General features: G+C 35.3%; 1 protein-coding gene across 5 annotated transcripts in view; it reads right to left on the bottom strand.

Moving 5' to 3' along the window:
- Positions 1-18,868, bottom strand: part of Rttn (rotatin) — a 157,452-nt gene that overhangs the window by 30,666 nt on the left and 107,918 nt on the right. For all 5 annotated transcript variants that reach the window (XM_027935354.2, XM_071602643.1, XM_071602641.1 and 2 more), the window contains 4 exons: positions 13,123-13,216; positions 7,974-8,166; positions 6,047-6,137; positions 2,124-2,277 (listed from right to left, as the gene is read on the bottom strand). In XM_027935354.2, the coding sequence (XP_027791155.2) occupies positions 2,124-2,277; positions 6,047-6,137; positions 7,974-8,166; positions 13,123-13,216 (532 nt within the window). The remainder of the gene's footprint in view (positions 1-2,123; positions 2,278-6,046; positions 6,138-7,973; positions 8,167-13,122; positions 13,217-18,868) is intronic.

Below are 18,868 nucleotides of genomic sequence, written 5' to 3'. Positions count from 1 at the left end.
AAAATTTAAACACTTAATTTCTTATAGAAAAACATTTTAGTTTTTTTTCTTATCTTTTGCTAGATACTAAAAAATAATTTAACCAACTACTACATGTAAACCCAGATAATGTCAGCATTTCTCCTTTCAGAACTTGATATAATTAAATAATAAAATACATAGTACTTTTATTTAACTTCCAAAGACCAAGCCACATACAAAAGAGGAACAACAAAAAGCATCTATGAGGCAGCCAATGGCAATGAAGATGCTCAAACTATCTCTTGCCATGTGACTTTGGGATCAAGCAATCCATCAAAAGTTCTCCAATCAGAGCCATCCATTCGCCACAGCTTTGTAGCACTAATTTTGCGTACTTCTTGTGCATCTTCCATGAACACCATTTCAATGCTTCTCAAGAGATATGCAAGAAAATCCAACAAGAGATATTAAATGTAAAATAACAAGATTTTATCAGTAGAGGTGAGCTTCGGCAGTCCACCGTCCACTGTAGTATCTAAGATTTTCTTTGTTTCATATCTTTCTCCTAAAAAATCAACCTTAACCCCTTAGGGGTGAGATAATAGCACCTTCTTGAGATTGCACAGTCTAGCCTAATAAGCTACGTTAGGCTATCAACTGGAGCTTGTAAAATTTCAAAGTATGTCGTTACTGCTCCTCAAGCACTAGGATAATTTTAACACAGATGAGCTGCTGGCTCTGCTGAGTACCATGATACACTTCACTTTCCAGACCTAAAACCAAGCAAATCCATACAATTCAAAGGACTAAATAAGAATGAATTAAATGGCAAGAATAATTATCAAATGATCAATTCTTCATTATACCCTAATATTTAAATATTTTAAATGTTTATTTTGCTAAAGAGCCTACACTGTTAATTTTCTCTATTACTAACCATCACAGTCAATTTTTTATCACAGAATATTTTCCAATAATTTAAGAGCTTAGGAAATTTTTTATATTATATATGCTAAATTGGCTTACAGCGGTCATTGCAAATGACTTATTAGTAGGGTATTTGGCTTCAGCCACAGTTTATAAGTGTAATGGTTAACGTGAATTGTCAACTTGACTGGATTAAGAGATGCTAAAGATTAAGAGACTCCTGAGTGCGTCTATGAGGGTGTGCTTAGGAATGACTGGCATGTGGAATAGCGAACTAAAGTAGAGATCTTCCCTAAATGTAGGCAGTACCATCCAATAGGATGGTGGCTTGGATGGAATAAAAGTAGGAAGAACAAGGAAGCAGCAGAAGAATCGAGCAAACCTTGATTCTTCTTACAAGGGGTTCTTGATTGGTGCTGGGATCACCTGAGGACATCAGGCTCTTGCTCCTTCACTCTTCCAAAGTGGACTCTCCCAATGATTCTCTAGGAAGTTTCCAGAAGCCTTTGGTCTCAGAATCACTGATTCCTCTTGTTCTGAGGCTTCAGCCTCTTGGACTGCTTAGCTACTGGTTCCTCCAGCTCTCTAGCCTCCAGATGGACATTGTAGGCTTTTCTGCTTCTGGTCATGTAAGCCAATCTAATAAATTTCCTTTTTATAATCATATCTCCTGTTGGTTCTGTTCCTCTAGAGAACCCTGACTAATACAGTAAGCATAATTAAAACCCAGCCCTCAATGTACCTTCTATCATGACAGGATATAGAGAGCTTCTCCTCATTTCAGCTGACAACACAGGGATGATCCTTTACTGAATTATACACCTGCCTCAAGTGGTCTCCTGGAACCACTTAAAACTGTCCAAATGCCAGGCATAATGGCACATGCCTGTAATCCCAGCAACTCAGGAGGCTAAGCCAGTAGGATTGAGAGATCAAAGTCAGCCTCAGCAACTTAGAAAGATCCTGTCTCTAAATAAAATATGAAAAAAATTTCTGGGGATGCAGCTCAGTGTTTAAGTGCCCTGGGTTCAATTCCTGGTAACAAAAAAACAAACAAACAAAAAAAAAAAACAATCATCCAAACTACAAACCAAATTATCCAAGCCTTCCAAAATACTAAACACAAACCAAAAAGTAACCTTGAAGAGGATATCTGGAGCACACTAAGATTTTTTTTTCCTCAATACAATTCACTTCCAACCTAAACTAAATACAAATAAATTAATAAATCTTACCTAATGCATTGTTGATGCATACAGTGAGAACTCTAATGATATTATTAATAAGAGGTTTCAGAAGATCATCTTGTGTCACGAGGTTAGGTTCCACTAATAAACAGGACTGCAGAAGCCTGGACAAAGAGGATAGGTATTCCAAGAAAAAGGAAACCTGTTTGTAAAAGGAAATAAAATACAATGAAACATGTCATGTGAAAAGTACATCTCAAAATCTTTGCTACCTGCACCTTAGAGCATTAATCTCCAAGATATATAAAGAATTCAAAAGCTTAATACCGGACTGGGGTTGTAGCTCAGTGATAGAGTGCTTGCCTAGCATGTGAGAGGCATTGGGTTCAATTCTCAGCACCACATATAAATAAAGGTCCATTGACAACTAAAAAAATATTAAAAAAAAAAAATATATATATATATATATATATATATATATATATATATAAAAGCTTAACACTAAAACACCAAATAACCCAATCAATAAATAGGCAAAGGAATTGAACAGACACTTCACAGAAGAAAAGATATGGTCAGTTAACAAATATACAAAAAAATGTTCACCATCTCTAGCAGTTAGACAAATACAAATTAAAACTGCACTGAGGGGCTGGGGTTGTGGCTAAGCGGCAGAGCGCTTGCCTAGCATGTGTGAGACATTAGATTCAATTGTTAGTGCCACATAAAAATAAAATAAGAGAATAAATAAAAAATAAATGCTGACAAGGGTGTGGGGGAACAGGTACTCTCATACATTGCTGTTGGGACTACAAATTGATGCAACCACTCCAGAAAGCAGAAAAGAGAGTCCTCAAAAAAACTTGACCCAGTTATCTTACTCCACAGCATATACCCAAAAGACTTAAAATCAGCATACTACAGTGATGCCGCCACATCAATGTTTATAGCTATGGAACCAAACTAGGTGCCCTTCAACAGATGAGTAGATAAAAAAAATGTGGTATATATAGACACAATGGAGTTTTACTCAGCCATAAAGAAGGATGAAATTATGGCATTTGCAAATAAACAGATGGAACTGGAGACTATCATGCTAAGAGAAATAAGCCAATCTAAAAAAAAACCAAAGGCCAAATTCCTCTCTGCTATGTGGAAGCTAACACACAATATGAGGGGGAGGGCAGAATAGAAGTTCACTGGATTAGAGAAAAGGAACTGAAGGAAAGAGGTGGGCATGGGAGTAGGAAAGACAGTAGAATGAAGAGGACATAACTCTCCTATGTTCGTATATGAACACACGACCAGTGTATCTCCACATCACGTACAACCACAAGAATGGGATCTAATTAGAGTAAGTTATATTCCATGTATGTATAATTTATATCAAAATACACTCAACACATATGTATATATAAAAAGAATTTAGAAAGTGAGCAAAAAAGAAAAGCCCATCAATCTTAGCCATACAGTATTTTACTTTCTTATGCAGTATGTTATTTCAGTATGTTATTGTAAGATAAATCAATAAAACACTAATAAAATATTAATCATAATTCTTGTAACTGAAATTAATTCATAGCAAGCAAAGATTAATTTTTGCATAAGCATGTCATTAATGGCCACGATAGAACTGTCAGCTGTCATCACCAAATAAAGGTGTATTTTCAAAGTCAAATTTTGTATTTAGCCAGAGAAAATTTTAATGTTTTAAGAGTAGTTAATGGAGAGGCATTTGCCTCTATGGAACAGAGTCTCAGACTATGACACAATAATTGTTCTGTCGTACTTCTCCTTTATCTAATTTTCTGACTTATTTCATATAAACGTGTGGGTGGCTCTATACCTCACAATTTCCTGAAACAGTTTGTAAAATTTAATTTGTTATTACTGTGAAGTCTGTTTTGATCCCTTCATACTCTCCACTATTTAAATTATACCAAATCTGGTCTCTGGACCTATGAAGTATTATCACAAATGCGTGATTCAGTGTGAGAGACAACAAGAAGTGTTACAGAGAAAAGCGGATTTGCTAACAAGTCTTCTGTAAATTAGCATAAATAGGATTAAATAAAATACTGATATAGTTCAAAAGTATTTTTTTTTCTATGTTCAAAAAATTCCTACCAACAGGCACCTCCAATACACCTGCACCTTTACAGACTGCAAGCCTGGTACTGGAGCCCTGGCTCTAGTCCTGCCCTAGACAGTCATAGCTGGTTTCCTCACCTCATTGGGTCTGTGCTCAAACTTCACCTCTATGGGATCTTTTCTGACAACTCTACCTAAAAACTTCAAGCTCCAGCCTTTTACCCATCCTCATTTTGTTTTTTTTCCATACCATTTGTCTCCATCTGGTACAATACTTTACATTTTATTTACTTGCTTACTGTCTGTCTCCTGCAACAAGGACATAGACTGCACGTGGGCAGAAATGTTTGTTTGCTTTGTTCACAGATGTTTGCTAGCACCTAGAACAGAATTTAGCATAGAGGAGGCTGAAGAATTATCTGGAATGAGTTGAAGCTCTTATATATGCCCCCAAAGCCAACAGCACTTAACCTACGTAAGGCAGCCAACACACTGGTCAGGAGTATGGGCTTGGAACCAACCTTCATGGGCTAGAATCCTTGCTCTTCCCCCTACTGAGTGAGAGCCCTACAACAAGTTGCTCACGTTGGGAGGCATTAATGATACCTCATATTATTGTAATTAGGATTACATAAATTAGCTGAACAAAGACCCCTAAATGTTTGTTACTGCTACTACATATTCACTATATAACTCCCCAGTGAGCACCTGCCATGAGACAGGCACTATGCTCAACAGTCAGGACACAACAGCATACAGGCAGAGGCTGCCTTCCTCTTGCTGAGTATGCTCCTCTGGCTGCATCTGCCCCTCACAAATTCAGCTTCAGTCCCTCCAGCTTCGTTCTGTATTTTGCATACATCAAGTGTGCCTGGATAACAGGGATCTTGCCATGTCCGTAGCGTCTTCACTCACTTTTGGTTACCAGTCACTGTCTGAAAGGCCCTCTCTAGATACCTCATGTAGAACAGGTCTCCTCTCCCAACTCCGACATCACTGCCAATCCCCTACTTTAGGTTTTCTTCTCAGATGTCTGTAATCATCAGACATACACAGATGTGCTTGTTATCTGCTCTCCCTGCATGAGATGCTGGTATATAGCAGCACTCCATAGTGATGTGCTGACAGACAATGGAAGAGACAATCATTATGCAAACAAGCAGAGTCAAAGGAAACCACAATGCTGAACTGCTTCAGAGATGATGTGCACTGTGTTCCCAAGGGTCTTCAATAGAATCTGCCAAATTCAGACAACTCAAAGAACACACCTCAAAGTTACAGTTCCTTATCTAGTTCATCTTTCTTTCATTAAAAAATTCTTGGGAGTCCATATTAAAATTAGATTTGAGATAAAATTTGTATCAGTAACAACTACACAAAAAATTGTTAAGCATATTTTACATACAGAATCTAACTAAAGGTAAGAACTTGAAACAGTATATATCTATGAAGGAAAAAATATAAATTTATTTCTAACAGATTAGATTAAGAAAATATACATAATTTAACCACCAGGTATTTTAACAACTTCAACTTGGGTGAAATAATAGATACATAAGAGATGGCCTAAAATCATAAAAGGGGTAGATGGGCTATGCCAATGTTCCCTGTTAAGTGATGCTCAACAATACCCAGACACTTGACTAAACCTTAGCAGCTGGTTAATGATGGAGTCAGGAATGCTACCTAGGTCTTCAGGCCTACTGCTCTCTTCTACCATCCAAGGAAACCTATTTCAAATAATCTCACCAATCATATATATCCTGAGAGATTTTCATCCTCTCCTGTGTTTAGGTCTCCTCAGCAGAACTTACTTTTTTTGGCACTAAAGGCAAAAGAATTCACAGACATGAGATAAGAGGCAGACAGGAAACACTGACCTGAGCCTGGACATGTTCAACAGGGGGTGATGAAGGCAGTGAGGTCCTGAGTTCCTGAACACACGCCTCAATAAAGGTGGCATCCACAATGCTGGAAAGAACAGAAAAAGAAAACCCTACAAATGGTCAGCATGCTTCTTATTAAACGTTAATAAATCAGAATTTAATGCTTGAAGGTAAACATGAATTCAAATCAAGAAAAATGATTTTTATAAGAAAATGTTTATAAAAGATTTTCAAGTGTATTTGAGAAAATAGGATAAATGTGAGAAGCAAGATAAATTTATCTTGTTAGATAAATCTGAGAAGCAAAGAATTCTGCAGAAAAGAATATCTAAGGAAACTTTATTAGAAGCAAATAAAATATAATGCAAGCCCACTCAGAAGGAAAGCAAACAAAAGTAAAACCTGGGTAGTGCTTTTCCCGTTCAAAACAGCAAACACACAGGCTAGGAAATATGTTCATATTTGGAAAGTAAAAACAAAATAAAACCAACGAAATTATTTTTTAAGTCATAAAAAAAGAAAAACAGGTATGGAAACATGATAAGCCTTTTCCAGAAAGAGCCTTTAACATGGCTGTGGCCTCAAGGCCACATCACCCCCTCAGGTGACTCCTAAGATGCAGGATGTTCCTAGAGCTCCATGTGGTCATTCTTGAGGCAGCAGCGGGCAGGAAAGAGAAGCCAACCAACTAACAGTTTTCCAACCCTAACAGGCATCACAGCAGAAAAACTAACAAACAGAAGTTATAGGGCATTGTTAAAGGAGTAACTGCAACTGAGTGAAGTAGAACAAAGAATATTTCTTTGCTTTCAGCTATTTCATACCTAAAAGAAAGAGAAGGTATTATGATTTGTTGAAGAAAACAAAGACATATCAGAGAGTAAATGTTCAAAGGCCGAGAGGCAGAGGGATATGTGGTTAAAGGAGGTGGGTACACTTGGCTAGAACAAGACTAGATGTCAGGAAGAAAAGACACATACATTCAGTGCACACAGAGTAGCAGCCTGGACTCCACCACTTTGAATCTTCCTACGGACTCCATTCAATGGTTTCATTTATGTCATTTATTTATTTTTGGTACCAGGATTGAACCTAGGTGTGCTTAACCACTGAGTCACATTCCTTGGCCTTTTTTATTTTTTATTTTGAGACCGTGCCTCACTAGTTGTTGTGACTGGCTTTGAACTTGAAATCCTCCTGCCTCAGCCTCCTGAGGTGTACAACAAGAGTGCACCACTGCACCTGGCTTCAACAGTATCATCAATCATAATCTAGACATTAAAATAATTTCCCAAGGCTGTGACATGACTGCATGAAAAAATCGTAAGATCAGATGGGCCTGAATTCAATATCTAGGCCTTTTCTACTACACTTAATAAGAAAAATCAGGACAAAATTATATCAGAGGTTCATTAATATTAGGCAACTGAATATAAAAATTTGAAGAATCAAATCCTGATACCCCTAAACATTTATAGCTGGTTAATAATGAAATATTGTCTGCTAAAAAGTTTAGTTTCCCATAGCAACATAACTCCAAATGAAGTTAAACAATAGCTTTTCAACTCAGGGATATTATTCTGATATGATTACTAAGGAGATGGATCCTCAAACTCCTTCACATACAATTAATAATCAACAAGGGAATTATACCATATTCCTTGAATGTGCTAGAAGACAAATAAGGTTGAGAAAAGTGAATTAAAAACTTTTTTTTTCTTTTGGCCTTAGAAATTAACAAGCTTTAATAGACCTTAAAAAAAAAAAAAAAAAAAAAACTGTTGAGACAATTGTGGCAAACACAAAACCCCGGAATTGAAGGAGCTGAGCTGCCAGCACACACGAAATCTCACATCATTTCAGGCATACCCTACGTCAATTCACCTTGAGCCATGCCTGCCTTGCAGCATTCATCTCTTACCCACAGAGAAGCTCTATGAGATGAGCTTTCCCAAAAGCATTCACAGTGTCTCTTGGAGCAATCACCAAGAGGTTGTCCAAGAGGCTGCAGATGGCTGAAAGAAGAGACGCAGTAACAAAAACACACTGTTGGGGTAGTGGAGCAGACAGGGGCGAATGAGGAGGAGGCCGTGATGATGTAGGTTCGTGTTCACCTATTATTGAAAATAAACACAAAATTATTACTTAATTTATCTGTAGTTATACATAATATTCCCAAGTTCTTATAATCAAAGGAAAAGTACTAAAAATTATTAAACAGATGGTTGGCTAATTCTCCTAGTTGTTGGACTCATCTTAACCCTTTGGCTGGGGAATCAGGCTGCTCCTTGCATTCCCTACCTCCATGCTCTACTGTTTGTGTGTGTGTGCATGTATGTACACAGGTGTACGTGGATGCTCTCTAAGAACACTGAACAGCCAAGGCAGGAACAACAGAACATGACCCTGTGCCCTAAGTGTTCAGACACTGCGGAACCAACAGACTGTCCTCAATCCTTTTTCTGAAAACTTTCTAGGGTCCAAATTCAAAATACTTTTGGATTTTACAGAAGCAGTAAGGCACAGGTAGTACACATTAACACCTCCAATGGGATCTCAGATAACATCCCATATAAATATTCCTACAGTAGAGCAGATGTGCATTTACAACAGGGTAAATAAAGGAGTAAATAGAACCTCAAATCAGCACTGGTCATTAAAAGCCAAATATATTTGGGTGTGGCCAAATTTAGCTATTAATTGAGTTAACAGCTGAAGAAACTGAGAAAACAGGTTTGAGGCATTGCAGGTTTTAGATTTGAAGATATTGGGATTGTGGATATTTCCTAGCAGACTAATCTGCTTCAACACTTTCCATGATTACCTTCACTGCTTATTTCTTTTTAAAAGAAAACATTATACCTTGAATAAATTCAGACTTACAGAAAAACATAAGTACAAGGAATTCTCCAAAACCTATAATCGTTACATTATTTTGCCATATTTTATTTATCTACCTGTCAACCCACCTCTCATTTTATGAACTGCTAATATAATGCTTCTTTAATCCTAAATTAACTTCCTTCCTAAAAACAAGGACATTGTCTTAAAACCAGGAATGTAACCCTGATGCACTGGCCTATCTAACCACTTTAGCAATTGTTTCACAAATGTTTGATACATTTTATAGATTTGTATCAAAAATATTTTTCCTCTTTGGACCTAATTTGGGACACTATTTTGAATTTAGTTGTTAGGTATCTTCTTTCCAAACTGGAAGAGTCCTTCAATCTTGCTTAGTCTTACATGACCCTGACACTTTGTAAAGAATGCAAGTCAGTTTTGTGCAGAATACCTAGGGCTTCCTCACAATACAGACTTTCAGTGAACTTATCAGGGGAAATACAATTCATTTTCTCCCATTATTGGAGGCCTTAATTTTAATCATTTGATTAAGGGAGTGTCTACTAAATTTCTTCTTTGTAAAATTATGTTTTCCTTTGTGCAAAAGCAATTGTCAAACAGTGATTTTTCTAATTCTATCATTTTTTTTTTTTTTTTAACAATTTTAGTTTACTTTGTACTATCTGGAGGAACATTCCCTTCCCCTCATTCATCCATATCAGTATGACTCAAGGATTCTTAATTCTGTATTATAATCTCCTAACGTTATTTATTTTGATATTCAAATTATCCCAGGAATTTGCCCCTTCAATATGATTCCTAAATCCTTTTACCATTTACCAAATTAACATTAGAGAATCTTATTTTCTAGCACAGTAAGATGCTCCAAGTTCATATTGTTCTTTCCCAGCACAAAAAGCCTTTATTCCTTGAAGGGGAAAATGGAATTCAAAGAAAAGATCTGGGTCCTGAAGTACATATACTGCTCTAGTGTGTGACTGTTTCTGAGTTGGAAACATGTGCCTGTGTGTGTGTGTAAGACGAATGCATTCACGCACATACACAAGTACACACGCCTCTTTACCTCTTAATTAAAAACACTAATTCATGCAGAAATCTCCAAATTTACCTAACCCTGTATGGTCTATTGGATATCTTTCCCCCTCCCATATTATAATTCATTTATATGAAAGGAAGAAACCTGGCTTTCATCATTCACAATACATTTACCTATCTACCCAGCATTAGACACATATTAAGTAGTTTCAGAACTGTTAACTCATACTACTGCAAAAAGTAAAACTAGTAAAAAGAACCCAATGCTTGCTTACAGTTCTCTTCAGTGTTAGTCTTAGGACAAGAGCCTTAAATATGCTCAAGAGTTAACTTTGGCCAGATGCAGTGGTGCATGCTTGTAATCCCAGCAGTTTAGGAGGCTGAGGCAGGAGGACCTTGAGTTCAAAGCCAGCCTCAGCAATGACAAGGCACTAAGAAACTCAGTGAGACCCTGTCTCTAAATAAAATACAAAATAGGGCTGGGGATGAAGCTCAGTGGCCACGTGCTCCTGAGTTCAATCTCCAATACAAAAAAAAAAAAAAGGAGTTAACTTGGGTTAGAGTTCCTGACTCGCTTCAATTGTTATTCAAGTAAGTGGAATGTAACTAGATTAATTTGTTTGAGTTCCATGTTATTTCCCCATTTTTTATTTTATTTTTCTTCACATCAAATGAAATATTCACTGTTACGAAAGTCAAGCTACACAAGAAGGCATATGCAGAGAAAAGCCACTATCTCCACTTCTAGCTCTTCAGCCCTGTTCCCATATGCTGGCATTTCCTGCCTAACTGCCATCCACCCTCATAACTAAGCTCCTTAGTTTCCTGTTAATTCTCTATTTATATCTTTTTGCATAAACGAGGAGATAAATGAATTTTTTAAATTTTTTCTCTTACACAAACAATAGAAAATTATTACACTCTTTTGCAGTGTGCCTTCTTGACTTAATATTTCTTGAAAAATCACTACATATTATTTTGAAGACATAATCCTTATTCTTCTTAATAGCTGTATAGTTAGTTCTTCATTGGGTAGATGTTTATTTAAAAGCCACTCTCCCAATGATGGGAATTCAGGTTGTTTCCATTATTTTTCCTTCCACACAACACTGCATGAAATAACGACATGCATATGTACTTTCATTGTTGGTGAGGAGCCAAAGGGAATTCCTACTTATAATTTACATAATGTAAATACACAAGCAGAGTTATTAGATACTACTACATTTGCTTCCAGAAATATTATGCCCAGTGCATCTCCTCCATCAAAGTATAAGAGTGCCCATTTTCCACAGTTTTGCCAACAGAATCCACTGCCAATGCTTTATAATTGTTGGATCTCAGTGGGGTATAAATTAGTACTAACCAAGGTTAAGTTATTTTTATGTGTTTTGTGAATTACCTCCTCACGTCTTCTACTTGCTTTCACAGGAGGCTTAGGGTTCGTTTCCTCCTCAAATGTTAAGAATGCTTTATGTTACATGTTTAAATATCTCCATCTATGAGTAATGTTGCAAATAGTTTTGCTGATTTGTCTTTTGACTTTGATTTTGGCATTTTCTGCCCTGCAAAACTTACTTTTAATTACCGTAAAATTTGTCCGTCTTTTCTCATTCTACCTGGATTTTGAGGCATAATTGGGTAATCTTTCCCTATGCTGAGTTTATGAGGAATCCTTATATGTTTACTTCTGGTATGCCCATGATTTTGATTTGAGGACCCAGGTGTTTCTCATGTTGACCTGAAGTACATAGATCTCTTCTGTCTCACTGCAACTAGCTAACACAGCTTCCCGCCTCTCTGTCAAGAGATCCATGTGCCATCCATAGATTTAGGATGAAAATTGAACCGTCCAGGATATATTTTCAATTCTATTTATTTTTCATGTGGCAGTAACATAAATACTGATTTAAGTATTCTTCTTAGTCTGATTTAATGTTCAGAAGGGGTATTCCCTTTTTTGAATATTTTCCTGGCTACTTTTGAACCCTCATTTTTCCACATGAATAAAATTTTGTTCACCCTAAAAAAGTCTGTTGATATTTTTATTAGGACAATATTAAACATTGAGATTAATTTAGGAAGAACTGATATCTTTCTGATGTTGGATCATCCCACCTGAAAATAAAGAAAGTCTTTCCATTTGCTTACATTTACTTTTCTGTTTGTTTTCCATATTTCTCATTAAGTTTATTCCTATTATTTTATCTTCTTTTTGCTATTGTTAACTGTGGTTTTCCATAACATTACCCTTTCTAATTGTTTATGTGCATATATTAAATTTATTAAATTTTATTTTCATTTTATGTCATGCTATTTTACTAAACTCTTTTGCTGCTCAAATTAGCCTTATTATTAATTCTCTAAAGATTTCCAAAAAATCAAATTATACAGAAAATCAAATGAACATTTTCTAAATTAAACACTTTCAGATTCTGTTAACATGAATTACTAAAAATAAAAATGACATACTAGGAAATTACTGGAACAAACACTGGAATGAATATGCAAAGTTTTAATTCAGCAAGTATTTCTAAAAGGATTTTCTGTGTATATGCTATACTTTAGTGTTTAAACTTATTCTCGTTTTAGAATCCATATTCCTTTTAGGTCAGGAATATAAACTTACTGAATAAAGTTAATATACTTCTAGAAAATTAACAAAAGCTACACTGTAGTCTTCAAAATAAAATTTAAAGCAAAACAGAATTGAAAGTAATAAAATTAATATATTGCCATGAATAAAGTAAATCCCAGGTTGTTCATCATGTATTTCTAACAGATTTTCTTTGTTTCAAATGGAAGCACTGCCTTAGAAATTTATGATTAGAATCTCTTTACTTTCAAGTAGACAACTATGGTAAAGTGTTTTCCCAAAAAAGGTAGCTAAAAAAAAAAAAAAAAAGAATTAACTAAAATTCACTGGTTTCTAGACTCAAATACTAAATATCTATACTTAACCAATAAGGAACCTTATTACAATCAGATTATTTATATGATAGCCAAACTCTTACTTACTAGTTAAGAGCACTTGTTTTATTAATTTCTGAAATATTTATTCCATCATATTCTGTGACTTATTCCATTAACATTTTGTTCTTTAAAAATATATGCCTAGATCAACTTATCATTTTTCTTTTTGAAAGCAGAATGTCTTTCTAGAAGGATACCTTGAGCCATCGGCTGGTCACGTGAGGCTTCAGGAAGTAGCACCACTGACTGCACAGGTGGCTGGATTTCAGCACTGCCCACTGAGGCTGCCACCTATGGGTGAGGAAGGAAGACTATCTTACTAACATAGCTTAGAAAAGGAAACACATGCAGCATGAACACAAGACAACCTTAGGCAGGAAGGTTTGGAACAGAATCATAACAGTTGGCTCAACTAGAGAACGTTCCATATCTTGACAGATATAGCAGGTTTTTTAACAGCTTTTTCAACTACTTATAAGAACTGTTGTAGTTGACATAAATCAGTAACTCAAAGAAGCAGTTTTGATATAAAGCTAAGCTTCCTAAGTCTACTTCCTCATTGCCCAAATGTTGAAAGGCTAAAATAAACTATTTTACCTAAAATTCTTTAGATTCTTGAGATATTTTGCATTTCTGGATTTATAATAAGTGTTTTTTAATGTTTTGAATAGCACACACTACTTTAATAATGCATATAAAAATTAGCAGAAGTATTAAAAGATTTTTCTTTACCTTGTCTCATACCAGAAAAAGAATTCTTTTAAGAATTCAACATTTTGATACTATGCTTCAGAATACAGCATGTTTTAAAATTTTAAACAGCAAATGCTATGGAAAGCAAATGCAGTTTCACCCCAAAGGCTTAGAGATGAGTAGACTGTGTAGCCTCCTACAACTAAAAGCACCCAGGTTAATGTGTTTGGCACCTCCTACATAAAAACATCATATCCAGCAAGGTCAGATAACTCTGTCTTTCTCACCATTGATTTCTTCTCTGGAAGAGGGCGTGAGGTGCTCACACCAAGGAAGTCGCTGGGATAGTGCAAGCACAGGGCAACTGGTTTCAACAGAACTTATAAATCAATGCTAGTGCAGACTCAGGTACTATGTGGTGTGTAACATTCACATGTTGATTGTGTATAGACCTAACACTTAAAGTGTTGTACCTTAGGGTTATTATGATCAATAAAAGCAAAACCTAAGGCTACTTAGTTCAGTCTAAATAAATCACTCATAAACAGGCATTAAGTCTCGTATTTTCTATTAGATTCAAATAATATGGAAAAAATTTTGTTCATTTAAAAAAATGTATTTGCTCAGGTTGGAATGAGAGGTATGTAAAAAATGTTCCTGTTAACAGACATTAAGATAAGTTTTCAGTTCTGGGAAGAAAACAAACACAAATACTGATATCATAGACTATGCAGGAGTGGGTTAATCTATCTGTCTCCTACTACAAACTCCTTTGGCTATGTGAGAAAGTTAAGGGGACAAATGATGGTGGAACCCTTTTATCATTCCACTGAACATTCTTTCAAGAGCCAACTCAAGAAGCCCTTATCATTACTGATACAAACAGAGGCAGGGAACTGGTTTGTAGTTTTAGCATTCCGGGTAAGAAAGCAAAGTTTATAAGAGCTCACTAAATATCTGGCTCATATGAAGAACACAAAGGAGTCACTTGTGATCAAAGGTGAGGCATTAATAAACGTCATAAATTTCCTCAATAAAGCCCAGGAAAAAGACACCAATTTAGAAATGATGCTCTCAAAAAGTACCAATATTATAACTTACTCCATGTCGTGAGAAACACACAAGGACTTCTTTATATGGTAATACATTATTAGTTGATTTGGGGTTATCTATATTTCTACTATCCTTTTTGAAATTTGTATTACCATATTACTACTTTAATAAGTAAACAAAAAAGTCTTAAGCTGAATTGCTATGCTCAAATTCGTGCTTGTTTGGAAATAATCACCAATATTAATTTGATTATATTTGATAATACGCTTGATATGCAAATCTGTTACTTTCACTTGGAGCCTTGGTAGTCACACATTAACTACTGAAGGTGCAGTTTCATCCTTCCTTAGAGATGAGGACTACGAAGTTAAGGGATTTGCCCAGCTCAGATCATCAATTTGGACCCTCAGTTCAGCATCATGTGTATGACAAGAAAGTACTTGGACTGGAGCACGCTGAGGTTTGTAAACTCCCCTTCCTTCTTCATAACACAGAATTCTCATTCTCTCTGCTCTCTAACCCATTTTAAGTAGGAAGCCCTAAGTGGGGGGCTTAGGGTTGTCCTCTTGTCCCAGTCAGTCTATCTAATTTTTGTAACCATCACTTTCTAGACTCACTAAAATGGCTTCAGTGTAAAATTATAATTTTGTCCATCTGTCATAGGACATAGCCTAAGGTTTTCAATTTATATGCCCTTGATAAGACAAGTAAAGCAGTTTTCTTTGAAGTCTATACACTTGTAGCCGTATTTCCTTACTGATGTCAGAGAAAGCGGTAAGAGCTAGTCAGAAGAGATAACACTGATGGTACTTAAAGCCACTGTCCTAAAACTGCTTCAAATTAATCAAAATATGGTTGCCAGGAGCTAGGGCTGGGAAAATAGGGAGATGCTGATCGAGAGTATAAACTTTCAGATATAAGATGACTAACAAATCTAGTAGCATTTTTTAAAAACATGGCAAAAGAGTAGAACTTAAAAGTTTCTATACGAATCTATGGCCCATTTTATGAACAGATTTCAAGAGCACAAAGGCTTCCTTCCTCCTGCTTTCCAATTTGTAATCATCAATTCTAATTTGTAACAAGAAATTTAAATCAGCTCAACTGAAATAGATTCATCCTTCAATGGATTGTGTATAGTCTATTAAAAAAAGAAAAAAGAAAGCTCAGAAAAGCACAATTGAAAGAAACAGCAGGGGATGATATGAGCTTCCTGATGTCAACTAGAAGACCACTTACCTGCAGACCTGGATACCACAGCAGCCACAGCCCCTGTACTGTGCTGCCTTTAGAGGGAGAACAAATTTTCCAGTGCTTATCTCATTCCCTCCTCCTTTAAGCCTTGTGGTCAAATACTTAAATTCTAATTCTCTGAAGCTATTTCTTCATGTGTAAAAAGGGTTCCACCAACAAATGGTGTGGATCTAACAATTTAATCCACTCACAGCATTTAATACAGGTAAAATAGCCCATGGCAAACTAGAAATTATAGTAATCTGAGCTCTAAAATGTGAGAAAGTTGACTCTTTCTATACATAGAAGTTTAATATTATATAAAATGATCAAGCCGTTACCAAAATATAATTTTAGCACAAATATAAAAAAAGATCCAAATGTATTTTACTCAGTTGTAGTTACCTGCTCAATAAAATCACTGAAATTTTGTTCAAAATACTTTAGTCTGTTTAAAATAATTATAAAAAAAGAGAAACATAAATCTCATTTGCTCTAATAACATTTTTTAAAAGAGTAATTTTTTATAAAATAATGTTATGCAAATAGAACAGGATGAATATTCTATTTTTACCTATTATAGTCATTCTAACATTATATTCTAAATATTATTTCATTAAGAAAAATGATATGTATCAGTAACCATCAATATTTAAGTTTCATTAATAGACTTAATATTAAATTTTTATACCAAAAAAACCCAAAAGAAAAAAAAAAAGCTTGTTCTTTTTCATTGTACTGTACCCCAGTGATCTACATTAACATACTCAGGAACTAGAAAACAAGAGTTTTAGTCCCTGGTAATCCACGGGGAGTTGAAATTTATTTAACAAAGCATACTATTCCTTTTATTCCTCTCCACAATCTCCACTATGGGACACATTGCCTTCTCAAGTTTTCCTCTGGTCACTTTATTGGAGATACACACACGCCAAATCACTGATGCCTATGTCAAAACTACTTTTCTTCAAAATGCCTCTTGGATCCATCCCTGCTTAAATCGTCCTTGGTCTATTCTTCTTCATTCTATGAAACATTTTTTAACTAACTCCTAAACAAATGTCAATACATTACTTTTCTAATTTAAATTGTAATGTTTCATGCCATTTCATTTTACTGAAACACCTTTCTTTTTTTTTTTTTAGTTGTAGATGGACACAATACCTTTGTTTTACCTTTTGTGGTTTTGAGGATGGAACCCAGTGCCTCACACATGCGAGGCAAGCACTCTACCACTGAGCTGCAATCCCAGCCCCTGTATCTTTACCTTAATTGCTATTATATCTTCAAATCCAAAGTTGACTCAACTTTCTTGACTAACTGCTATATGGTTACTCTGGTAATCAATCTTCAGACTTACCCACCCACATACTCTACACCAAACAATCCCATGCATATTCTGAAAGTCTAATACTTTCAATATAAAAGAGTTAGTATCCAGTTATTTTCTAATTACCCTTTATGCTCTCAACTAGATGTTTAACTAAGTGGGTATTAAGTGGGTTCAATCCTAAGATATCTTTGTATTTTTCAGCCTCTTACAAATATATGCATACATTTAAGAGGGAAGAAGAGGTTAGTCCTTTAGAGACCATTTCAGTTGCTACTTACTACATAAAATCACTTTCTATTTCATCATCCGTCCAGGGTAACTGCACTGCACCTTGATTCCAATATCTATTATAGCATCACACACCAATATCTACTATGGCATCACACACGTCTGGCTTTGGAGTAGCGTACACCTTGGTGACCAACAGCTAAAGCCAAATATTTCCTCTTTTGTAAAATAGAAGAGTAAGACTAACTTTTAGTTAGACAAAAAAGATTAATGAGTTAAATTCTCTTTAAATGAAATAAACTAAAATCAGTAGTAGAATTAGGGTAACAATTCTTTAGACTCGTTCTCCACATATTTCACAAAGATATATAACAGATTTTTAAAAATGCACACATTGCTCAGCTCAAAAGCAACAGAAATGACCAAATTTTGGCCATCAAGCTGTTGCTACCTACTGGTATGGTACGAGACATAAACACACACAGCCATTTTGGGTACTTTGAGAACAGAAATGTGATTTTGGGAGGAAAAACAATACCAAATGCCTGAGTTGGAGGGAGGCCACTTCTGAGGAAGCACTTACAAGGACAACACGCTGAAGGTAACGATGATACCCAGCTTACTCTATCTGCAGTTAATAAAACATACAGGTCCCAGTGATCACAAAGCATGCCAACCAAATGAACTAATATTCATTAGAAAACACTATTAAAACCCCTAGTGTGGCATTAACAGCAAAGAGTGGATAATGACCCAGTAAGAGCACAGTGTATGATACGACCCACATCAAAAAAGACTGTGAAAGAGAAAATGGAAAACCCAACCAACCAACCAACCAACCAAAAAAAAAAAAAAAAAAAAACTGCAATTTTTCTAGTCTAGGAGATAAAGAAAATAAAGATATAAATAACCAGATAAGCAAATTGGCAAGATTTACACTCATTCAATTTATACCTCAATTTGAAAGTTCGACCTTCTCTTATACTAGAGAAAATATTATTTGGCCCAAATATAATTGCTCTGGCATAATAAACTCTCCAGATTGTTCTCCTTTTGGGACAATAATATACTTCATATGAAGCATGATAAAGAAAACATGACAAATAGTAGAATTAGGGTAACAAGACTATTTTTGTGAAAAAAAAATCCACCAATTCCAAAGTCTCTGTCTACAAATTAAAAAAAAAAAAATGGAAAAGAGTTGACTGAAAAATTCTAACAAAATATCAGTCTCTCAGGGAAAAAAATTTTCTATGCTACATAGAACTATATATTAAATTTTTTAAAAAATTAAAATATTTCAATGGTATAAATTTTTCAAAGTCTATGTAACCCCCACACACATACACACACACAAAGAAGTTAAAGACCTTTACATGAATAGACTTTGTTGCAGTGTGAAC

The sequence above is a fragment of the Marmota flaviventris genome, chromosome 16 (genome assembly GCF_047511675.1).
Source record: "Marmota flaviventris isolate mMarFla1 chromosome 16, mMarFla1.hap1, whole genome shotgun sequence".
NCBI classification, from domain to species: Eukaryota; Metazoa; Chordata; class Mammalia; order Rodentia; family Sciuridae; genus Marmota; species Marmota flaviventris.
Note: the sequence above shows the minus strand (reverse complement) of the source record. Positions and strands in the feature narration are given on the sequence as shown.